At 43.0% G+C, this 19,379-nt stretch overlaps 1 protein-coding gene across 5 annotated transcripts in view; it reads left to right on the top strand.

Moving 5' to 3' along the window:
• LOC124263474 (apoptosis-inducing factor 3-like) overlaps nt 1-19,379 on the top strand; it is a 48,137-nt gene that overhangs the window by 5,721 nt on the left and 23,037 nt on the right. For 3 of the 5 annotated variants that reach the window (XM_046698124.1, XM_046698123.1, XM_046698126.1), the window contains exons 2-5: nt 4,955-5,112; nt 11,797-11,968; nt 12,577-12,686; nt 16,355-16,464. In XM_046698124.1, coding sequence (XP_046554080.1) covers nt 5,073-5,112; nt 11,797-11,968; nt 12,577-12,686; nt 16,355-16,464 — 432 coding nt within the window. In that variant the 5' untranslated portion in view covers nt 4,955-5,072. Of the gene's footprint in view, nt 1-3,809; nt 4,014-4,954; nt 5,113-7,798; nt 7,907-11,796; nt 11,969-12,576; nt 12,687-16,354; nt 16,465-19,379 lie in introns of those variants that run through there. The other 2 variants (XM_046698125.1, XM_046698127.1) reach the window with 2 other exon arrangements.

Raw genomic sequence — 19,379 nt, 5'->3', positions numbered from 1 at the left:
TGCAGATCATAACACGTTTTGTTTCTATAATTAGCACAATATAATATACTAATAGGTATATCACATATTTCTAAATAATATCACAAAATAAGATTTTAAAAATCTCACCTTCACTCGACAAATACCTACTGCTGAAAAATATTTGGAAACCTATTCTATATTTTAAAATATCTAACCATAAATTGCCAATAGAAAGTGGGAGATGGACGAATCTCGCATGAAAAGAAAGAGTATGTGACCTTTGTAACTCGCAGTTAACTGGGGATGAATTCCATTATCTCTTTTTTTTATTATCATTAGATGTTTATATTTTAGCCAACAACGCATCTCTGACCTAGAAGATAGCTCTTGTTCCTTCCCTAATCTCTCTACATATAAAACAATTGATGTCAAGTACTAAAATTTCAACTAACACCTATCTAAATTTATCAAATGTATTTGTTCTACTTTTCAGTAATCATTGCGTATATTCCCTGTCACCTTCTTGCATACTTTGTATATTCTGTATTCCATTTTATGTACTCATGTACCACCGGAGGTGGTTCCATTTTGAGTAATAAACTCTGGGTGAAGAAGCCAAACACCGCGCTTATGAGTAGGAAAGATTATTAGTTTCTTGTGAAAACAATATTATACAATGTGATTTAGAATCATAAATAGGGATAGTCTTTGCCGGTATTGCTAAACACCACGCTTGTGAGTAAGGAAGATTATTCGTTTCTTGTGAAAACAATATTATACATGGGGACATTCTTTTATCGGTTACGGTAATCCATTAATTAATTTAATCTATTGGAAATGTGGCTTTACCGGCTACAGCCATGTAATTGAAATGTGGCCTTCCCGGCAATAATCTTTTTTGAAATGTGGCTTTCCCGGCCTGTCACCGTATGTGCGGCTGCTTGTACTAGCCCAGACTGAAGCTGGTGTTATAGTGCTAGCCCACTGAGATACCATGCCGCAGTGAAGCATGAATACCCCCACTCAGACACATTATACTGACTCCGAGCCTACCAGTCCTTGTTGTACCCCTTGTTGGTGTAGTGGTTAGAGCGTCCGCCCGGAGAGCAGAAGGTCGTGGGTTCGACCCCCGACCGCGTCATACCAAAAGACGTTAAAATATGGTACTTGTTGGTCTCCTGCCTGGCGCTCGGCATTAATGGGTACAACAAGGACTGGTCGGCTCGGAGTCAGTATAATGTGTCTGAGTGGGGTATTCATGCTTCACTGCGGCATGGTATCTCAGTGGGCTAGCACTATAAAACCAGCTTAAATCTGGGCTAGTATAAGCAGCCGCACATACAGATGCACACGCATGCACGTCGTCATATGAACGAAATATTCTCAAGCACGACGTTAAACCCAATTTCACCTCACCTCACCCTTACGTCGTAAACAACATCAAAGACGAATGTGATAACAAGGATGGGATATTTGGAACCAAGTCAACACGCAATATTCCTTGGAAAAACAGTGCTTATCAAGCCATTTGTCATGCTTTTCACCCTGGATAGGTACACCGCCATGAAGGCAGACTCCTACTGAGGCATGTTGTAGGGGGTGTCGGTAAACATCAAAGCAACGTCACACCCTGACATACAGGATTGTGTGTGACGTAATAGTAGGTGACAAATGTGCACGTGCATACCGCTGTGGCGATGTCCCGAAAGATGACTTTAAATCTAACTGTGCACCTATGATTAGCAACCAAGGCGAATGAAAGGTGGGGTTGAGGACAGTGGGGATTAATGTCGCGTTCAGGTTTAGATTTACTTTTATTATAGAGGTAGTATTTTTCCTGTACCACGATTGGTCAAAATACCGTCACATGATTGACTACAAAACACGATATTGACTTGAGTTTTCTGATAAATTACGATATTGACTTGGGTTACTAAAAATAGACAAGGAATCCCGTACGAAGGGGCTTACCCCCTTTTCAGCCAATCAGATCACTCGGATAGATGGCACAGTATGTGCATTAAAAGTTTATGTTAAAACCCGTTTCTCTTTCATTATATAATAAAACAATTATAGACTCTTGTCAGGTCAATAAAAACCGATATCGACCTCTACAAGAGTCTATAATTGTATAATATCGCGACGTGCAAACACATGTGCGGTTGTATTAGTACAGACTATAGCTAGCTGTGGTTGTACTAATGCCGGGTGGTACTGTCAGCCCACTGAGATACCCTGCCGCAGGTTTACATGGGTGCCCCACTCGGACACATCATACAGACTCCGAGCCTGCCAGTCGTGGTTCCATCACCTTAAAAGCCGGGCGCCAGGCAGAGTAACAACAAGTATGATCATTAGGTATGCCACGGCAGGGGATCGAACCGTCGACTCTTCCTCTCTCCGCATAGACGCTCTCTCCACTAGACCTGCGGTGGGGTAGCCTAGTGGATGAAGCGTTCGCTCGTCACGCCGAAAGCCCGGGTTCGATGCCCCACATTGGTATAATGTTTGAAGCCCATTTCTGGTGTCCTCCGCCGTGATATTGCTGGACTATTGCTAAAAGCGGAGTAAAACTAAACTCACTCGCTCTCCACTAGACCACAGGGGCGGCGACCCTCACTGACTGCTACAAATGGGATGGGGTGACCGCTATTTGCCAATTCAGCTAGCAAGGGTAAGACGATGCACGTGAAAAACGTGTGTCTTGAACGTCTGTGATGCACGGGATTTGTGTTTCAGTTAGGATTATACATTGGTCGGTGACTGGATTGCTTTGACTGGTCTGTGGACGGTACCCATTTCACAAAATACCTAATTTTCTTCGCACACAGAAACCTGTTCAGAAGGTAAACTAATCGTCCGCGAAAAGATAACTGTTGACCTTGCCCTTGGCAGTACAGCGAATCCCTCCAGCTGACGTTTAGCAGTAGCCAGGTGTTGTAGAACGTTATACTGGGATGTTGATGGAGTAGTATTCTCATGTCCATTCACATCTTTTCCACTGTACGTGTCAAGCTGTCAATTTGAATCCAGATAATGAACTATTACAACCAAAAACTATGTGGTTAATAAATTCACTCACCACACTAAATACCCCGCTTCGATTCCCTGCATGTGATATCACTTGAACTAGTTAAAGGCAGAATAAAATTATACTCACTAGCTACTATACAGCTGGATCGTATCAAACAGCGTAAGCCGTCGTTCACCTGTCTCTAACCCAATTGCGTAGATTGATGCTCATGCTGTTGATCACTGGATTGTCTGGTTCAGACCTAATTATTTATAGACCGCCGCCATATAGGTGGAATATAGTGGCAAGGACAGCTGCCATAGTGGGGCGTAAAACTAAACTCACTCACTCACCTGTCTGTCTTCCGGCGGAAGTCCTGGACCCCGTCGTACTTCCGGGCTAGGGCAACCATTACTGGTTAAAAGATCGGCCAAAAAAGTGTCTCCTCCCCACCCCCACCCCCAACTCCTTCTGACTTCTGGGCGGTGGGATAGCTTAGTGGTTAAAGCGTTCACTCGTGACGCCGAAGACCCGGATTCGATTGCCCAATGTGTGAAGCCCATTTTCTGGTGTCCCCCGCGGTGATATTCCTGGAATATTGCTAAAAGCGGCGTAAAACCACACTCACTCCTTTCTTAGCTTAAGCTACTTGAACCTGTATCCATCCCCATTCAAATCAAGAGACACGAATATTACTTAATGCTCACGGTTTCCTTTATGGAGTTATTTTTATTTAACCTCAATACATGTGTGAGTCAACCATTCACAAGAGGACTGACTGCGAGTGTGACTTACAATGACAAGAGTACACCATGCACACAACCACTGTTTATATATCGTGTCTGTGCTACACGATCAAGACGCTCACTGGGACTTGTCTCGGTATGTTTACTTGAAGTAAACAACCCGGAGGTGTAATTTTCTCGGACTGTTTTAAATCTGCAGTTCATATATTCTGACCTGAACATGCATATCGGGTGAGAAAGGATGTCAGCTGAGACTTGTGTATGAATTACTGTTTCAACAGCTTGCTCTTCAGGTAGGTTTATTGTCAGTTCCGTTCAGCGTGTAAATGTCAACTAAAAATGTCGCCAAAAAACGGTACATACCCATGACGGGGTCGATGATATTTACCAGGCCCATGACCACGGGTCTAGTCCTGACATACCGAGGCCTATATATATTCTTGGCGAGTTAACATTAGGTGAACGGGTCAGCTGTATGTCACGACTTGCTTTACACCTGTCAAACCACGCCTTCACGGGGTGATATGCGTCACGTGGTCACAAATCAATTAAGGGGATGAGTGAACAGGTTTTAGGGCTTCAGGTCTTCTGTCAATGAAAACACTTAACATGTTGTGTCTCTCAGACCCCAGACGTTTTTTGGAAGGAGGCTATTCAGCCAGCAGTGAGTGAGTACCAGGTAGGACAAGGGTGCAAATGTGACTTAACCTTCTAGCATATCTAAGGCAGCTTGGCTTGTATGCTCCCCAGGGAGAGAAACTGACCGAACGATTCCATTAGTCGCCTCTAACGTTTGTTTGTTGTGTAACGCCGCATTTAGCAATATTCCACCTATATGGCTGCGGTGTTTCAATAATCGAGTCTGGACCAGACATTCCAGTGATCAACATCATGAGCATCGATCTACATGTTGGGATACGATGACATATGTCAACCAAGTCTGCGAGCCTGACCACCCGATCCCGTTAGTCGTCTCTTACGGTCGGTGGAGACCAGGATCTTGATGACATCTTGTGTAGGCAGGCTCTATGGCATCTCTGATAATGCGGCACCGTAGTCTGACATCGAGGAACACTGCTATACTATCAATCACCGGTTTGACTGGGCAAGACTCAAATTACGAGCTGGTGGTATAATAGAATATCTTTAACTGAATAGACCAAATATTGGCAGTGTCTGGACAATGTTAAACATAAAGAACTTACATATACATTGTTTTCCTTTTTCTTTTCAGATTAAGTTTGTGAATGGTGTGTGATTGAGCCTCTGTGACGAATCCCCGCCATCTTGCAGGTCCGCCATCCGCCATCTTCATCCGCCATCTTGCCCGTCCGACAGCTATAGACCGAATCATGGGGAAGAAACACTCAAAGTTCGACGTCAACCCTGCAGGTAAATCATATATACGTGACGGGTTTGTGCTCACAAAAAACACACGGACGATTAGGGTGCTAATAGCGTCTCTTCACGCCAAACAATGAAATTGACCCTGTAAAATACATGTGTACCAAAGTCTTAAGAGTCCACCTGCGTGTATAAATTCCCCGTGAACTGTACGGGTGCTGATTTTGAAGTAAGGACCGCGTTGTATGACTGTAAATGTGTGAGATTAATTTTACGCCGCTTTTAGCAATATTCCAGCGATATCACGGCGTGGGACACCAGACATGGGCTTCACACATTGTGCCCATGTGGGGAATCGAACTCAGCTCTTCGGCGTGACGAGTGAACGCTTGATCCACTAGGCTACCCCACCGCCCCTTGTATGACTGTAATTTGTTGCAGCAGGTGTGATACGACGTTAACGCAGGTACCAGGTGATTTCCAACGATTTGAAACGCACAGGTTAACGCGCGCGTCTGTCTCCACTTTGGCCACCCGATCCCCGATGTAGTCTCTTGTCCCCGTTGTGGCCACCTGCTTACCATTCTACTCACATGTGCCTTAAAAACAGGCCCTCGTGTCTTTGCGAGGATTAAAGATTTTAAGAAAATATATAAGACTTGAGATGACTCCCGACTCAGAATGCTTCACAGTATAATACATTATGACATGTATTGTACTGTGTGGCATTTCGAGTCGGGGGTCGTCTAAAAAATTATTATTTTTAATCTTTAATCTCCGCAAAGACGCGAGGGCCTGTGCCTCACAGGGCATCACCGGTGCCAAAAGTGTCCTATACCCCACGTCGCCTGTCCATAAACGACTCTCCGTCGATGGCGCTGACTGTGGCGTAACATATGTTTCTCTCGCATTATCTGAAGGATATAGGATATATATACCCTTCTCAGAATCAGTATTTGTCTGTTTTGTAAGGCTGCCTCGTTCACAGTGCAGTTCCTGGCTACCTTAGACTAAAGCTTAGTCTCTGAATATATATAATTTTGATAGTAACAAACAAGCCCATTTAAATTAAAAAGGAGCCCCAGGGAGACCAGAGATTCAGAAGCTGAGGAAATCTAGACTTGCTTTATTTAGGGCTTTAGCACTGCAGAGAGGGCTTGGCGGTAGGGAAAATAATGTGGTTCGGGGACTACTGGCTACTGGCTACCTGATCGGGCATTTTAAGTTGCGAATACATTAAATGTAACTAACATACGAATGGTGTTAATGTAGAGTGTGTGTATACTGTAATAGTACAGTCGAGCACCGTTGTCTCGATATTCAAGGGACCAAGAAAAAATACCGAGTTATCCGAACTTCGACACATCCGACCAGGGCATATCATCACATATCACTATATGAAAGAAAACAAAACAAAAATTAGATTTCATGTATATATATTTGTATATACATTTTTACTCACAGTGGTCGCAGTCACACGCGATACAGCTTATGTTACAGTGTCCATCTTGAATGACACCTCATCTCGCCCTCCATCTCTCGATTCCACAAATAATACGCATCTGCCGTTCTCAACTGCGATTACACAAAACCCTCATTGGATTCTCAGTATGTTTTGATCGAAACTATAATCCGTTATCAGTAGTGTTTAGTCGTAACAGTGAGTACATCCTAACTATAATTCCTTCTTAATTAATCTTAATTAAATAACAAACAAGTGACACCTTCAACTCAATTAACCCTAATTAGTTTACACTACCGCATCCCTTTGAGTCATGCCGCACCGTGTGTAAACATGTGGAAACAACCTCAATTCAGAGGGATACTTGCCCGTGAAAAGTAGGTGAATATCGAGTTGCTTTGTAAATATCGAATTAAAAGGGTAATTTTGCTCGTTCGGACCATGAAATTATATCGAGATATCCGAAATATCGAGCCATCCGTATCGGGTTAAAAGAGCTTGAATAATGATAAATTATGAAGGATTCTGCCGGGACCGAGATGTTATATCGAGACAACCGAGACATCGAGTTATCAGAGTTCGTCACAACGGTATACAACATGTATATTTATATACACGCCACCATACAGCAAGATTATAGATAATTATTACCATATACTACAGCTTGGTGCCACGTATTCACGACCTGAGTTACAGGTAATTTTTCAGCAACCCGTACGCGTGCTTGTGGTAGAAAGGCGACTAACAGGATCGGTGACCTGCCAAGCTGATGCTTGTCACAGTATCCCAACTGCGTAGACCCATGTTCATGATGTCAATCATCGGATTGTCTAGTCCAGGCCACAGGCATTAATAGACTAGTGCTTAGCCTTGTGCATTGTGTTTAAACAACAAACAAATAAAGAAATTAACAAACCGCTAGACAACACCTTTTTAGGGATTAACAGAATTTCAAAATTTTCTGGCCATCGGACATGCTAAAAAACCTTTGATCGTAGGTTCGAATTCAAGAATCGCCCGGGGTATTTCTCTGCCATAAAAACCGTGCTCATGAGTTTCATCAGCGTTTGTGGTAAGTCGGTCTTTTCTCCCACATGAAACTGACACGCAGTGATATAGTTGAAATATTGTCCAATGCGGTGTAACTACGCAGAACCCCATCCAGGCTGTAGTTTATATATAAACTATATATATGTAAACTAATAAGAGGCACCAGGATGTCAGAATCCATTCACCCAGGTCACGTTGGGATCACGTGACATGACAGGTCACATGACTTAGCTGACCGGCATGACAAGCATGATAAGAACTTGAGATAGACATATGCATCCACCACTTAACACGAGATATTTCCGGATTTCTGACCAGGGGCAGCGAGAGGTAAGGTTTCTCTTGTTGCAATCCGCATGTTTTCAAACCTCTGATGCAATAATTACTGCTATGAAGCGTTGTCTCTCTCTGGACCCCAAACGTTTCACATATGCAACCCTTCCAGGCTTCCTTCCGACTGTCGTCATATTTGATGAATATAATTCAGATACACTCCTCCATTTCATCAGCTGAATCCTGTGGCACGTACAGTGTACAGTGTAGTTTGGAAGCATAGAATGAAAAAGAGGATGAATTAGATTGATTACAGCTCGATCCTCGTAAGGTCGGGGGTGGAGAGTGTGTGTGATGATGATGATGATGATGATGATTTGTATGGTGAAGCATGAACCCCCCTCAATGTTATGTTCAAAGTACGTCCCCCGGCGCATGTTATGTACAACTACAATTATGCCCCCCGCCCCCTAGTTTTAAAGTATTTCTTTAAATACTGTTATGTACATGGTTGCTGACCCCCTTACCTTCCCACTAATCCCAGAACAAAATGGGTGCGAGAAGATCCGGGTTAGAATTTTATCTTCAGTAACCCATGCTTGTCGTAAGAGGCAACTAACGGAATCAGGTGGTCAGGCTCGCTGACTTGGTTGACACATGTCATCGGTTCCCAATTGCGTAGATCGATGCTCATGCTGTTGATCACTGGATTGTCTGGTCCAGTTTCGATTATTTACAGACCGCTGCCATATAGGTGGAATATATTTCTGAATGCGGCGTAAAACTAAACTCACTCACTCATTCATATATAATTACATGAACCACAGTAACTATGGCTGATCGATGTGAATGTCGTGTATTGTCAGCTGGTTTTGTATAAAATACTCTCGAGGTAAAAGCACTCAGCTACAGCCAGCAAAGAACCCAGAAATGCTTTAGGATCAGGAATTTCCTGTGTTGGCTTGTGTGATGTAGCTAGAATATTGATGAAAGCAGCCTAGAACCAGACTCACTCATTCACACAGTGTTATCCCTGTGTTACTTCACTCAAAGATAAGTCAGCTAGGTGACATGGCTATATTCACTACACATCCTGGGCCGAGACCACATGCTTGACCTGTTATCACGGATCCGGGAACTAACACATGCCATTGATGAAAGCCTCAGAACAGAGGTATATGTAAAGCTTCTTCAATGAAAGGTGAGGGGCGTGTACCGTGTTCATGAAATATTTGCTGTGTCATCGAATATAGTACACATATATGCTTTGTCATTGAATACAGTATGTGCTCTATCATTGTGTATAGTACACACGGTATATGCTCTCTCACTGTATGTACTATATAGTACACACGATATACTGTGTCATAACCCCTAACCCATAGTATGTCATTACTATGACAACATATATGTATGATAACCTGATAGTCTCAGGCTGATAACTATGATGAATAATTCTGTTTCACTGAACAAGAATACCAACTAATCTGTGTAGAATATGTAAAATACATCACCTTGACATAGTTATTTTGAATTGCTTCTGTACAAATATGTGTGAAAAATCTAAAGTAATCTAATAGTGTCTATACCTGTGAAGATCCGGGTTAGAATAGATCTTCAGCAACACATGCTTGTCGTAAGAGACGACTAATGAGATCGGGTGGGCAGGCTCGCTGGCTTGGTTGACACATGTCATCGTATCTCAATTGTGTAGAACGATGCTCCTGTTGTTGATTGTCTGGTCCAGACTCGATTATTTAAAGACTGCTGCAAAATACTGGAATATTGCTGTGTGTGGCGTTTAAAACCTTTTGATGACCTGGTTAATTTCCTTGATGTTTTCCAATACTTTCTGATGTGTCTGGACACTTTGTTTGTCAAGGTCAAAAGACAATGTGAAGAAGTCAATAAGGAATTTATAGCCAAACTGATAATAACCTCAACAATACTATATTGTTTCCCTATCAGTCTTTGTCAACAGGTAGCTGGTCAGTGACTTGTAATTGTATATATGTCTGACTGAGATAAGGGTGCTTGCTCAATGACCTGTCAGTATTTGTTCAAGGACTATTTATACCTTCACTGGTACTCGAGGTCGTGTCCTGGTTTCTATGTAAATACTATAAACTTGCTAACATTCCTGCCACTTTCCACAAAATACCAGCCTGAAATTAGGGAACCTTTAAATGGTGAGTAAGTTGCTTCTACATCTTCATACAATACAAAAGTAATCAGAGAGTCTCATATAATTTTATTTCTATTTCAAATCACAGGTTCAGGTTTTTTGAGAAAAAATGATCAGTAACTTGTTCATAAAAGTAAACCGTGTATGGACTGGACTATTGCCTGATGTAGTGTCTTAAGTTAAGCTATCGGTCTACTTTCTTATGAATCTTTATACAACTTGCCTTGCTTATAGAGTCAATGTTTATGTTTACAAGCTGTAATAAATGTGTCCATGTCTCTGGGTATTTTATATCAGCAAATTGATTGTTCAGCAGAAAAAGAGATTTATGCACAAGATGTTTCTGTGGTTGATGTAAAGGTGAAAGCTGTAGATGGACTAGTCCAATAAGTGGCAATCTGGGCTGGATACTCTTTTGACAAGATGAAGGGTTTATTAGGGGAATGTTTTTGTTAAAAATTTGAACATGTGTTGAATTTATTTTTTTTAAAATTCTTAAAGCATCCTACAGGGGCAGTTGGGTAGCCTTGTGGTTGAAGCGTTCGCTCATCACATCGGAAATCTGGGTTCGATTCAATCCCTCATGGGCACAAAGTTTGAAGCCCATTTCTGGTGTTCCCCTCCATGATGTTGTAGGAATATTGGTAAGAGCGATTTAAAAACATATACTCAATATATTACACTCACTGAAGCATCCTACATTTTTAAATCCAGAAGCAAAATTATAAAACTATTCATGGAAGTTTTTTCCTCTTCCCAGGTATGTCCGTTGTAACCAGAACATGAATTATTGTATTCTAATATGGCAATTGTTACCAACATTTTGAATGTTTTGAGATAAAACCCTGTTGATCCTATAATTTGAGACCTTGAGAGTCAACTGTGTGGCTTTCCAGGGTTCGAAATACCCCATATATTAGGGTGCCATGGCACGGTAAATGTTGAAATGGCACGGATAAAAAATATTCTCGGTGCCCTTATGGCATGCCTAATTTCTAAGAGACATAACTCACCTTTAGTCATTTAATCCCCAAAACAAAACACTTACGCAAATGACAAACAAGCAAAAACATTTATTGACTTTATTGCCCAGGAAATTACTGGAATTATGATGGATGATGTAAAGAAATCTGGTTGTTTTTCCATTTAGAGTGATGGGAGTACTGATAGTTCAGGTATTATAGAGGAAATTGTGTATGTTAGATATATTGCACAAGATAACCTGTCACACAATTCTTAGCTATCAAAGGTGCTGGGAAAGCAGAACAAATGATGCTTAAGAAAACCATCTTAAACAGAAGACATATCAGTGATAAAAGAAAACAGGTTACATTTGTTGTTTACTAACAATAATTTTCAAATGATCATCATTATTGCTACAGTCATTCATTCTAAAAACATGTGGGCACACTTGATTTCTGAAAGGCACAGTTAAAATATTTGCCTGGTGCCCAAAGGCACACTTAGAAAAAAAAGTATTTCTATCCCTTCTTTCTTTTTCAGAAGTACTGAAGCAACAAAATGTTGCACAAAGCTTGTAATTATGTTATCCTATGATGACTAATGCTGGTTCAAACTGAATGTTCACATGGATGATATACTCTGAACTCTTGCAGTAAAATACTTGAGACTTTAAGTAGTTTAGTTAAGACAGGACATGACTGCAATTCAATTTTTCTTTTTATGACATGGTGAAATCACACAAGACTCCAACAGTACTGATGGTCATTTTTTAATAATACTTTTGCATTTTCCCTGGCAGCATCAACGGTAACACCGACCACTACACCATCTAGTCAGACCCCAACAAGAGGGACTTACCTTGTTACAGAAGAGAAAGGGTCAAGGTCATCACCACAGCAACCAAGCTCACAAACCAAGATGGCAGCCAATGATGTGTTTGTCTGTAATCAGGAGGATCTGAAAGATGGAGAGTAAGGGACCAATTGCAATTGCTTGCAGAAATATATACAGCAGAATCACCATAATAAATGCCAGACGTTCTAAGAAAATTCACAGAGACGTCTGCATGTGTTAAAACCATAATTGACTGCCTTCCTGGTGTAGTGGTGAGAGCGTCCGCCCGGAGAGCGGAAGGCGGTGGTTTCTATCCCCGACCGCGTCATACTAAAAGATGTTAAATTATGGTACTTGTTGGTCTCTGTCTGGCGCTCGGCATTAATGGGACTGGTCGGCTGGAGTCAGTATAATGTGTCTGAGTGGGGTATTCCTGCTTCACTGAGGCATGGTATCTCAGTGGGCTAGCACTATAAAACCAGCTTAAGTCTGGGCTAGTACAAGCAGCCGCACGTACACATACACACACATGCACGTCGTCATATGAGCGAAATATTCTCAAGCACGACGTTAAACATAATTTCACCTCACCTCACTAAAACTATAAACAACAAAATCTTTCTTATTTCAGAGATCAAATATCCAAGTGTGTATGAAACTAACATGTTTTAAATACCAGTTACCTCCCTTCTACACTACTACTTTCTTTGAGAACACAAGACAATCATTCTCTCTCATGTTACAGGATGAAGGAGGTGGACGTTCCAGGGGGGAAAGTGCTGCTGACGAGAGAAAAGGGCCAGTATTATGCTGTGGGCCCAAAATGTACCCACTATGGAGCATCTCTTGCCAATGGTGAGTTACAAAATATTTATGAACTATTGTATATGATTCATATCAGCCCATGGTGATACTTTACATATGAATGAAAACAGATGATTTGTTTCGGTAAGTCCATACCGAAAGGTATCAGAATCTGCAAAGTTGTGTTTTATGTTGCATGTGACCTTTAAGCAAACTCAAAAATGCAAATTCAACTTAAAAAGTTGAACAATAACGCGATGAAAAAACCAACGCGAAATCATAGTTCAAACGATTCACTAATTTTCCCCCAGAGCTTGGGGGAATTGAAGTGGTTTCAACAGCTGGGCTGCGCTCATAGCACATGCGCAGTGAAATAGGTTGGAAGCGGGTTGTCCGGTGAATACTCGGTGAAGGCTTTGGTGTGAGCTATTTTTCTAATGTTTTGTTGATATTTCACAGGCGCAAGCTTTTTATATGTTATGACAGTAGATTAACTGTTTATATAATTTCATTTGTCTATTTCACCACACCTTCTTCTTACTGAGTCACTTTCTCAGTTCGATACTTAAAAGCAATGTTCATTATTTAGCGTTGACAGAATTTCTAACTGTGATATAGATATGTCGTTGTCACAGACAAAACTCAATGTCTGTTTTATTGACACCTATGTGTCTGCCTGCCTGTCTGCTAATGACAATATTCAATACACAACTTCGATCACTGACCACATGCAATTTGAACTTAACACCTATCAGGCTATACACCATAAACAAAAACGCATTGATTTATGGCCCGAGTTCGGTCTCTGTCACATTATGTAATTACACAGACAAGCAGGTGTGATACTTGTTCACATGACATGTTATGATGTCTGTTGATTGCAAAATGTTATACACAAAAAATGAGCATGTATTTACAAAACCCAACATCTCTATATATACACACACAATGAGCCGTGCGGGAATCTGCTAATGAACCAGCCGTTACACTTGAGTGCACACCCACCCGCTCTGACTGGGTTCGGTATCCCGGGTGCTTCGTTTCGAGGGAAGTAAACCCAAGTATAAAATATTGCACCTTTGATTTGCGATTGTACGCTTATAATTTTGTTTATATGTTTTTTCATAACCAGCAATATATATTATATGTCATGAATAAGTGATAATTGTGTTTTAATTATGTTATATATTTTGGTTGCATGTGACCTTAAAGAATGTTACAAACTACCCCACAGGGTGATGTAGTAGAGTGACGTCATGGCGCTGCATTGTGATGTAGCATAGTGATGTCATGGCGCTGCATTGTGATGTAGCAGAGTGACGTCATGGCTCTGCATTGTGATGTAGCATAGTGATGTCATGGCGCTGCATTGTGATGTAGCAGAGTGACGTCATGGCTCTGCATTGTGATGTAGCATAGTGATGTCATGGCGCTGCATTGTGATGTAGCAGAGTGACGTCATGGCTCTGCATTGTGATGTAGCATAGTGATGTCATGGCGCTGCATTGTGATGTAGCAGAGTGACGTCATGGCTCTGCATTGTGATGTAGCATAGTGATGTCATGGCGCTGCATTGTGATGTAGCAGAGTGACGTCATGGCGCTGCATTGTGATGTAGCATAGTGATGTCATGGCGCTGCATTGTGATGTAGCAGAGTGACGTCATGGCTCTGCATTGTGATGTAGCATAGTGACGTCATGGCGCTGCATTGTTGTCTAGCATAGGGACGTCATGGCAGTGTATTGTGATGTAGCATAGTGACTTCATAGCGCTGCATTGTGATGTAGCAGAGCGATGTCATGGTGCTGCCTTGTGAAGTAACAGAGTGACGTCATAGCGTTGCCTTGTGATGTAGCATAGTGACGTCATGGTGCTGTATTGTGAAGTAGCAGAGCGACCTCATGGCGCTGCATTGTGATGTAGCAGACTGATGTCATGGCGCTGCTTTGTGGTGTAGCAGAGTGACATCATGGTGCTTCATTGTGATGTAGCAGACTGACGTCATGGCGATGTAGCAGAGTGACGCCATGGCGCTGCATTGTGATGTAGCAGAGTGACGTCATGGCGCTGCATTGTGATGTAGCAGAGCGATGTCATGGGGCTGCATTGTGATGTACTAGAGTGTCGTCATGGCGCTGCATTGTGAAGTAGCAGAGTGACGTCATGGTGCTGCATTGTGATGTAGCAGAGTGACGTCATGGTGCTGCATTGTGATGTAGCAGTGTGACGTCATTGCACTGTATTGTGATGTAGGATAGTGATGTCATGGCGCTGCATTGTGATGTAGCAGAGTGACGTCATGGTGCTGCATTGTGATGTAGCAGAGTGACGTCATGGCTCTGCATTGTGATGTAGCATAGTGACGTCATGGCACTGCATTGTGAAGTAGCAGAGTGACGTCATGGTGCTGCATTGTGTTGTAGCAGAGTGACGTCATGGTGCAGCATTGTGATGTAGCAGAGTGACGTCTTGGCACTGCATTGTGATGTAGCAGAGTGAGATGTCATGAGGTGATGCATTGTGATGTAGCATAGTGATGTCATGGCGCTGCATTGTGATGTAGCAGAGTGACGTCATGGCGCTGCATTGTGATGTAGCGGAGTGATGTCATGGTGCTGTATTGTGATGTAGCAGAGTGACGTCATGGCGCTGCATTGTGATGTAGCGGAGTGATGTCATGGTGATGCATTGTGATGTAGCATAGTGATGTCATGGCGCTGCATTGTGATGTAGCAGAGTGACGTCATGGCGCTGCATTGTGATGTAGCGGAGTGATGTCATGGTGCTGTATTGTGATGTAGCAGAGTGACGCCATGGCACTGCATTGTGATGTAGCAGAGTGACGTCATGGCGCTGCATTGTGATGTAGCAGAGTGACGTCATGGCGCTGCATTGTGATGTAGCAGTGTGACGTCATGGCGCTGCATTGTGATGTAGCATAGTGACGTCATGGCGCTGCATTGTGATGTAGCAGAGTGACGTCATGGCGCTGCATTGTGATGTAGCAGAGTGACGTCATGACGCTGCATTGTGATGTAGCAGAGTGACGTCATGGCGCTGCATTGTGATGTAGCAGTGTGACGTCATGGCGCTGCATTGTGATGTAGCATAGTGACGTCATGGTGCTGCATTGTGAAGTAGCATAGTGACGTCATGGCGCTGCATTGTGATGTAGCAGAGTGACGTCATGGCACTGCATTGTGATGTAGCAGAGTGACGTCATGGTGCTGCATTGTGTTGTAGCAGAGTGTCGTCATGGCGCTGTATTGTGATGTAGCAGAGTGACGTCATGGCGCTGGATTGTAATGTAGCAGAGTGAAGTCATGGTGCTGCATTGTGATGTAGCAGAATGACGTCATGGTGCTGCATTGTGAAGTAGCAGAGTGACGTCATGGCGCTGCATTGTGAAGTAGCAGAGTGATGCCATGGCTGCATTGTGATGTAGCAGAGTGACGTCATGGTGCTGCATTGTGAAGTAGCATAGTGATATCATGGTGCTGCATTGTGAAGTAGCAGAGTGACGTCATGTCAGCCTCAGTGACTTCCAGGGGTCCACCTAGAAAAAGAGACCTGGAGAAAACTATGTAAACCATTTTTACTCCTTTGTCGGTAAACCTATGTACAAATCTGAAAACACACAGTCAGTTGAAAGATTTACGAATCACTAGACACTGGATCAGATCTGGTTGCTGTTTATGTCTGGTGGTCTGTTTGTCAGGTGTGCTGTGTAATGGCCAGGTGCGTTGTCCATGGCATGGAGCCTGCTTCAACATCAAAACAGGAGACATCGAAGACTTCCCGGGTCTCAACTCACTGCCAACATTTGAGGTAAATGTTAAACCTGTATGTTAGTGCATGGGGTTGATCAAGGTGAGAACAAGTTCACAGACCCCAGCCTGTGTCGGCAGCTGAAATGGGGGTTAGTTATAGCACAGCATCAGTATTTTTATGATTTTTTCTTATCCTGACTCATGATCTTTTGCTTATCTCCCTTTTCCTTGCGAATGGTAGTGGAACACTTGAATCCCTTGAAGTTCCCGAAGCGGACGTAAAAATACACTCACCTCCCTTTTGCCCTTTCCCGCGCAAACAGTCATGTGACCAGCCTTACTTGTCACTCTCTCCCTTTTTGCCCATGTGGATGCTTGGGCGAGCACTGGGGTCCCATATGGCATTATATCTTTTTATTTAGGTCCTACTCAAAATTATGCTGTGTATGGATCTGGCAATAACTACTTTCTATTATATGTAAAAAAATGTGTACAAATTATTTGTATTTGTGTCATAATTTCATCGTTATGTAACTTTGTTTACATTTCATGAAATCTTGGAGTGTTTGCAGGCACAGGTTATCCGTGGCTGATCCTCACCCCCAATGCGCTTCGTGCATAAAACCATGTTCTTCCAGCTTGCACTGTACTTATTGTGTTGATTTATCAAATCTACAATTTAATCAATATTTGTCTTATATCTATAGACGTGCCATGGATCGGGTGAGGAAGTCATCTCAAGTCATGGCAGATAAAACAGGAGATCAGCCTGCAAACCGTATGTTGCTTGCTACTGCTGAAATTCATAATACTGGTGCTATGTTGAGTACGTTGCAGGGGCAGTCTGCTGGTACGGGGGCTAAGAAGAGATCGGCTACAATGCAGTTGATTCCGACTCAAGCTAAGAAAAAGACGTCATCCTCTTCTACATCGCAGAAGAAAGCATCTGTTACCAGATCGAAGGGTAAATCTACGCGGGCCAGTAAGTCAATGCATCAGAAATCCTTCAACGAAGAGATTTTTCCCTCCACATGAAGTAGACGTTTTTGATGATCCCCCATTACTTCTACCCGAAGTACCTACGAGATCAGCGACTCAATTGACTTCTACGACTACTAGATCGCCTCCTGCAACGGTCAAAGCTGAACAGCTGTTTGACGAACTACCACTTACTTCTCAACGGAGTGAAGTCGAGGCACAGAACTCATCAGCGTTCGTGAATGCTTCTTCTACACCGCAGCAGCTTCATCCAACGCAGAACTTTGACCCCTGGTGAATTTATGAGACAATTCACCAACCAGATGATGACCATGATGGAACGCAGGTTCGAGGAAGAAGCGAAGGCTTGGCGAAGCCTCTCATCTACCGACACTGTGCGCGCAAACCTACGGACCTGCGCGAACCCACTCCTCAGAGAACTACGTCTCAAGACGACGTTGGCGAAGGTCTCCACAGTCGGACGACTCTGTCATCTTGGAGGAGGATAGAAGACATGAGATACCTATTCATCGTTCTACATCTGCGAACCCTCAACATTCGAGAACATCGAAGGATCCAGCTCCTACACCTAGCCACTCTAGATCGAGATCTCATATCTCTCACAGACGTTTGCGAAGCCACTCATCACGAGACAGAGGCTCGTGAAGAGAAGGCTCACATCACAGAAGTTCGCAAAGGGATACATCTAGCGACAGACGTTCGCGAAGAGAAGGCTCACATCACAGAGGTTCGCGAAGAGATGAATCTACAGATAGAGGTTCGCGAAGAGAGGACTCTCAAGACAGACGTTCGCGTAGGGACAGAGGTTCGCAAAAGGATGATGAAGGTTCGAGAAGGGATACAGGTTCGCAGATGGATGATACACGGAGGCCTAGCTCTAATAATGAGGCGATACTGGATGAGCAAGCAGACTTCGTCTTCCCAGACGCAGAGGTTACAGCTTGGATTGCCAACGGGTTGAACTTGGAGTCTCCTTCTAAGGATAAAGATGAAGTCTACACTTATATGATGCGTAACGACGACTTTGACTCCGTCACTATCCCTTCGATTGAACTTACATCCAAGGTACCCTCCAACCTACGCACAGCTTTCGCGAAAGCATTCAAGTACCAGAGTCAGCATCTGCCATCATTTAATGTGAAGAGATTCCCCTTTAATCATATGGATCCATTTACAAAGGCGCCTGATTTGGATGATAACATCAAGTTAGTCAACGACTCCCGGAACAAGATGTATAAAGTAGAAGATAAAAAGTTATCTCAACTTGATACTGCTACAAGGAGATCCTTCTTCGGGTTGGCCAGGTCCAGAGCTATCAATGAAGCATTGATCAATAAATTCCAGAACCCAAGTTCGGAAGAAGATAGAATGATATATTCGGCGCTCATAACTCAGAAGAAGGACCAATATTTTTTGTCGGACCATCTTGCATCAATATCTACAGGTCTCACTTTACTACGCAGACAAGGTCTACTTACATCCTGTTCATGGAGTGACAGATTCACCCAACCGCTGCTGAGAGCTCCTTGGGAGGCGCCTGCTATCTTTGGAGGACAAATAGACGATGCAGCTAAGGAAGCTACGCACGATTCTAGAGAGGTTATGATGATAAAATCCATAGATACTCTGGCCAACGTCATCTGTCATACTTCGCAAAAGTATAACAGGAAGTCCAAATATTCCAGCATACAGAAGGCAAAGGAGAAGAAATACTCCAACTTCAGAGGCAGCAAAGGATCTTTTCGTCGCCCATACGGAAATTACAGAGGAAACTCAGGGATGGGCCGCACTCCCAGAGGATCCAGAGGAACTAGACGTTGATATCAGGGTTCGGAACGACCGGAGTTTTCCACCCCCAGCCGTTCCTGTAAAACCATCGACAGTGGGTGGACGTCTACAAAGGTACTGGAAAAATTGGGGAATACTAGAGGACGACTATGTCTCCCAAGTACTACGAGAAGGATACAGAGTACA

This window comes from Haliotis rubra, unplaced genomic scaffold (assembly GCF_003918875.1).
Source record: "Haliotis rubra isolate DU_JTF1 unplaced genomic scaffold, ASM391887v1 Scf885, whole genome shotgun sequence".
Lineage (NCBI taxonomy): Eukaryota > Metazoa > Mollusca > Gastropoda > Lepetellida > Haliotidae > Haliotis > Haliotis rubra.
This window is presented reverse-complemented; position numbering and strand designations above follow the sequence as displayed.